General features: G+C 52.9%; 2 protein-coding genes across 3 annotated transcripts in view; both read right to left on the bottom strand.

The window, feature by feature from the left end:
* Rasgrp2 (RAS guanyl releasing protein 2) overlaps positions 1-994 on the bottom strand; it is a 21,300-nt gene extending 20,306 nt beyond the window's left edge. Inside the window, exon 1 of one of the 2 annotated variants that reach the window (XM_029566362.1) lies at positions 947-994. The gene's annotated coding sequence lies outside the window, so the exon portion shown is untranslated. Of the gene's footprint in view, positions 1-149; positions 341-946 lie in introns of those variants that run through there. The other variant, XM_017799607.2, reaches the window with a different exon arrangement.
* A 353-nt stretch (positions 995-1,347) lies between these two features.
* Positions 1,348-5,727, bottom strand: part of Pygm (glycogen phosphorylase, muscle associated) — an 18,195-nt gene continuing 13,815 nt past the window's right edge. The window contains exons 18-20 of the mRNA XM_008838912.3: positions 2,135-2,269; positions 1,854-1,920; positions 1,348-1,758 (exon numbers count right to left, since the gene is read on the bottom strand). Coding sequence (XP_008837134.1) covers positions 1,609-1,758; positions 1,854-1,920; positions 2,135-2,269 — 352 coding nt within the window. The 3' untranslated portion in view covers positions 1,348-1,608. The remainder of the gene's footprint in view (positions 1,759-1,853; positions 1,921-2,134; positions 2,270-5,727) is intronic.

The following is a 5,727-nucleotide window of genomic DNA, read 5'->3' as shown; positions in this document are numbered from 1 at the left end:
GCCCCCGCGCCCCGCTCTGCGCAGCGGGGCGCGCCTCCTCCGCCGGGGACTCCCCCTCTCGCCCCGCACGCGCCCGGCCCTGCGGCGGCTTAACCCGTCCCCTGCCGCACCGCCCCGGAGCGGGGGGCTGCGCCACCGGTCCCAGGCACCTTGGGGAGGGAGTCCTCCCCCAGCTCACACCCGCGGCCCACTTGGGTGTCGCTCGAAGGAAGCCGGGAGGGGCAGGAAGCGGACTGCGGTGGGGAAGGGGCGCCCCGCCCAGCCCCCCGGCCCGGGTTCCTGTTTTCGATACAAATCGTTCCCACGGGGTTAACCCAGCCCGAGCCCCGGGCTGCGTCTTCCTGCGGGCGGCCGAGGCCCAGGGCTGCTGGAGGTCGGGGCCGTGGGGGCTGCGGGTCCCCGGGATGGGCTGGGGGAGGGGCCTGGACAGAACGCGAGCTTTTTTGGAGCCTGAGTGGGAAGAGGGATGAACGAACTCGCAGCTCCCTGGAGATCCAGCCTGGATGTCTAGAGATGGGGTGAGGGGGCTCCCCACCCGGGCCGAGGAAAGGGGGGCATCTGCAAACAGTGGGAGGGCTCCCCGCAGCTTGGAGACAGGAGGTCTGCAGGCCTGGGCCCAAGCAAGGAGGAACTTGGGAGGGGCAGCCACAAGCAGTTGGGGTCCCCCACGAGCTGGCTTAGGGAATGGGTAACAGTTTCCGGCCGTTTGGGTTCAAACACTCACTGTGAAACCAGGGGCCCCAAACCCCCCCTCTTAGGCTTGCCCCTCCCTGCCTTGGGCGAGGAAGGCAGGACCTCTGCTGCACTTCGGTCTTGGTAATGTGAGACCCAGAAACAGGCCCTTTCTAGGCCTGTTTCCCCAGAATCGGGTAGGGGTGGCACTGCCCTCGCCTAAACGATCCGTGAATGCCCCACACCCCAACACTCCTCTGGAGCTAGCATGTACCTGCTAAGAGACCCTAAAACGCCGCAGTGGGGCGGGGCCAGGAAGGCGCCAAGCCCCCTCAGTGCCCGCCCCCTCCTGTGTCCCGCCCCCAACATCGTGGATGCTCAGTAGTCACAGAGGCATCAGCCCAAATTCCAGACCCAGTGGGCCCCACCCAGGCGGACGCCCCGCCCCCGGCCAGCTCAGCTGGCCACTGACCTAGTATGGACACAGCACTGGGAAGAGAGGCGTGGAGGGCGACGCCGGAAAAGGGACTGAGTCCCAGGCCCCGCCCATGGGCCGCCCTTCTCTCCCCCCCTCCCAGAAGACGCACCTGCCGGGCTGGGAGGGGGGAATAAGAAGATGATTGCGCAGCAGCTGTTAAGCTCGCCCGCAGCTAAAAATATTTCCCAGCAGAGAGCAGAGTAAGGAAGCTCCCAAAGAGAATTTACTGGGGAGTGGGTGAACTTGGTCAGACCCCATACATGAACAGGAGGGTGTGGGAGCCCCAGGAAGGAATGGGGCAGTGTCCTTTGTCACTCTGGACACTGGGACCTAGAGGTTCCAGAAGGGGGAGTGGGGTGTAGAGATGTAACTCCAGGAGCCCACCCTCTGGAGGAGGTGTGGAGCTGGCCCAGGGATTGTAAACGGACTCAAGGGCAGATGGGGTCTGATGGGGATGCTCAGATCTTCTCATCTGGAGCTGGTAGGCGCTGGTGAGAAGGTTCTACACCCCAGATCTCCCGGGCATACTGGGCGATGGTGCGGTCACTGGAAAACTTGCCCGAAGTAGCTATGTTTCGGATTACCATCCTTGTCCATTCTCTTGGGTTCTACAGACGGGAAGGAAGAGGGGTCTGAGTTCACTCTGCCACAGCCAGGGAGGGCCAAAGCCCAGCCAGCCAGCCCCTGGCCCAGGACCCCTCACCTTGTACAGCTCGCTGACTCTCTCCTGGCATTTAATGTATTCTTCATAATCTGCAAAGACTTTGAACCTGGAGGAGGAAAGGAGAGGCCAGAAGCTCTGTGAGATCAAGGGCCATACCTGTCCTAGTGCAATGGACAACTGGAGTGAATGAAGCTGTTAGCCAAGGACCCTGGCTACACTGCCCAGGACCCCTGGACATCCTTCCCACCCTGCCTGAGCCCTGTTGGCTCTCTGGGTGCCTGTGGTGGCAGCCTGTGGGGCAGCATGGGCCACTGTCTCACCGGTCATGGTGCATGAGCATGTTGACAATGTCCTTGAACAGGTCTGGCTGCTTGGGGGAGAAGAAGCCGCTGCTCAGCTGCTCGATGATCTGCCGAAGCTCAGGAATGCGGTCGTAATACTCCTGGGCATTGTACCTGCCAGGTCACCTGTGGTCAGCTCCCTACACAGGGCTTCCCAGACAAGCCCTGAGGCTCAGGGCCAAAACCCAGGACCCATGCAGGGACCTGGGGGTTCCACTCTGACAGTCCCCTCCCTTCTCCACTCAGCTTTTCTTCACCCACTTTGTGGTGAAGACACTCAGGTCCAACGGGAACATAAAAGAGGTCTTAGATCCCAAAGCCCTCAAACAAGGACACTTCTTCCTAGTGGCAGAGCACTTCCCTAGCATGTGAGAGGCCCAGGGTTCCATCCCTAGCACTGCCAAATAGGAACTAAACAGAAAGAATGTCTTTCTCCTCCACTGCCCCAAGCCCATCCCTGACAGGCACATCCTTAGGATATGCCTGAAACACACAATCCAGCTGAGCTCCTTGCAGGCCTGGTACCAGCTTCCTTCCACTTTCAGAGGCAGCACAACCATACCCTACACCCTCTGTCTGAAACCTTTCACAGTGTTCTCCCTCTCTGGCTATTCCCTTACAACAGAAACCAAAAGCCACCTTCACCAGGTCTCTGATCCCAGCCCCTGCACTGCCCTGTTTCAGTGTCTCTCCTAGTGCTGTGGTGTCAGCCCCCACTCTGCTCCTCCAACCTGCTCCTGCTGTCAGAATCCTTCTGAAGTCTGGGAGACATCTCTCAAGACATCTCCAGGCCCACTCTTGCTGAGAGAACAAAGTCTGAGATTGGTTTTTCTGTTTGTTTTTTGTTGTCGTCGTTGTTGTTGTTTTTAGGTTTTTAAAGACAAAGTCTCACTGTGTAGCCCCAGCTGGCCTAGAACTTACTGTGTAAGCCAGGTTGACCTCCAACTCACAGAGATAACCTGCCTCTGCTTCCTGAGTGCTGGGATTAAAAGTGGACACCACCATGCCTACCTCAAAGTCAAAATTTCTAGGAAAAACCCTTCAAGCATCAGATGTCAGCTCTCCAAAGCTATTGCTGGAAATGTAAATTGGTACCAACCTTTCGGAAGCAATCTGGCAATCTGCAGCAGACACTTAGCAACTCCTACTCTTTTATACGTTTGTGCCTGTATGTGGTATGTGTGCATGCAAGTGCATGTATGCCACAGCATATGTGTGGGGGTCAGAGGACAGCCTCCTGGTGTTGGTCTGTGACGTTCCAGGTTATTTTTGAAACAGGGTCTCTTTGCCATTGGGTAAACTGGACTAGCTGGCCTAAGAGCATCTGGGGATGATCTGCCTCCCATCTCCTGTAGGTGCACTGGGATTACAAATGCCAGCATTACTGCTGCACTGGGTCCTGGGGATCTGAATACACATCTTCAGGCTTGAGCAGCAATCACCTTTATCCCTGAGCCATCTTCCCAGTCCAAGAACTCGTACATTCTGACCCAAGAGACTATCTCCTTTCTAATCTCTTCCTCCCTCCCTTTCCCACCCTCCCTCTCTGGGGGAATGGTTTGTTTTGTATGCTGAGTGGAGCAGTGGATTTGGCCATAGCTAAAGTACTGTCAGTTTAATGCTTTTTTTTTTTTTTTGGTCTTTTTTGAAACAGGGTCTCCCTGTAGCCCCAGCTGACCTAGAACTCACCATGTAGACCAGGCTGATCTTGAACTCACAGAGATCTGCCTGTCTCTCTTTCCCAAGTGCAGGGATTAAAGGTGTGCGCCACCCTGTCTGATGATTCTTAGACATGTAGGCATAGATGGGAGGGTTTATTACTGCAGTAATATTTAAACCAACAAATCAATCTTAATGGTGTGGTCATAGGATGGAACACTATACAAATATTTTAAATTTTTTTGAAAGGTGTGATGGTACACACCTGTAAACCCAGTGATCAAGAAGCTGGGGGTTTCTTAAGGAGTTCAAGGCCAGCCTGGGCTGCCTGAGACCCTGTCTCAGATATTCATAGTTGAAGATGAATGGAATGAAAAATGACTTTGCAATGTTACAAAATGCTCTGTAAGGGCCAGGTGTGGTGGTGCATGCCTTTAATCCCAGTACTTGGGAGGCAGAGGCAGGCAAATCTTTGTGAAATCCAGGCCAGCCTGGATTCACAAGCGTATATAGCAAATTCCAGGCCAGTTGGGGATACGGGGACACCCCCGTCTAAAAAAAATGTTCTCTAATGTATCAGGATTCAAAATTCTACATACACTTTCCCTAATTTTTTTAATTATGTGTATATGGAGGGTGTGTATGTGAACCTGAGTGCAATGCCCATGGAGGCCAGAAGAAGGTGTTAGATCCCCTGGAGCTGGAGTTACAGGCAGTTGTGAGCTGCCTGATGTGGGTGCTGGAAATGGAACTCAGGTCTTCTGCAAAAGCAGCACAAACTTAATTGCTGAGCCATCTCTCCAGTTCTTCCCCAATTTTTTAAAAACATGTTTATTCTTATATGTATATATATGAATATTACAGTTATATACATGTGTACATACATGCTCATAAAAAGGAACTGTAGCTTTAAACCTGGGTGTGAGATGATGGATCACAATTATTTTCTTCTGTTTTATGTGTGTTTGTGTGTGCACATGGACACCAGAGGTTGGCACTAGGTGTCTTCCTCAGTCGTTCTTTACGCTGTTTCCTGAGGCAGGGTCTTCTCACTGAGCGCATAGCTATGACTCCGGTCTACCTAACTAGTGAGCCTCAGGGTTCTTCTGTCTTCACTATACCCGACTTTTATGTGGCTGCAATTCAAACTCATATACTCACAACAAGCACTGTCTACTGAGCCATACCCGTCCCTATATCTTTCAAATTAATGAGTGATACTGTATATGTGTGTGTGGGTGGGCGTGCACACTTACGTTCATGTATGTGGAGGCCAGAGACAACCTTGGCTGTTAAGGAGTCATCCACCTTGCATTTTTGAGACAAGGTCGCTCCCTAGCCTGAAATTTTCCAAGTACGCTAGGCTGGCTAACTTTCCTTTTTCTTAAAAAATATTTTATTTTTATTTTATGTGCATGAGTGTATTGCCTGCATGTGTGTAAGTGTACCCATGTCATGCAATGCCCATGGTCAGAAGAGGGTGTCAGATCCTCTGGAATTGGAATTACAGATGGTTAGCTGTCATGTGGGTGCTAGGAACTGAACCCAGGTCCTCTGCAAGAGCAGCCAATGCCCTTACGGGTGAGCCATCTTTCTAGCCCCTGATTTTCCATGTTTGCCTATCTAGAGCTGGAATCATGAACGTTCATCACCATATCTTGTTTTTATATGGGTTCTGGGAATGAAACTGAGATGTTCATGCTTCTGGTGTAAGCACTTTACCAACTGAATTATCTACCCAGGCAGGTTTTACTTTTATTTAAAAAAACAAAACCAGCCGGGCATGGTGGTGCACGCCTATAGTCCCAGCACTTGGGAGGCAGAGGCAGACAGATCTCTGCAAGTTCAAGGCCAACCTGGTCTACATAGTGAGTTCCAGGACAGCTGGGGCTATAGGGAGACCCTGTCTCAAA

This window comes from Nannospalax galili, unplaced genomic scaffold, assembly GCF_000622305.1.
Source record: "Nannospalax galili isolate Female #2095 unplaced genomic scaffold, S.galili_v1.0 scaffold1659, whole genome shotgun sequence".
Lineage (NCBI taxonomy): Eukaryota > Metazoa > Chordata > Mammalia > Rodentia > Spalacidae > Nannospalax > Nannospalax galili.
The sequence above is the reverse complement of the archived record's forward strand: the minus strand, read 5'-3'. Positions and strand labels throughout refer to the sequence as shown.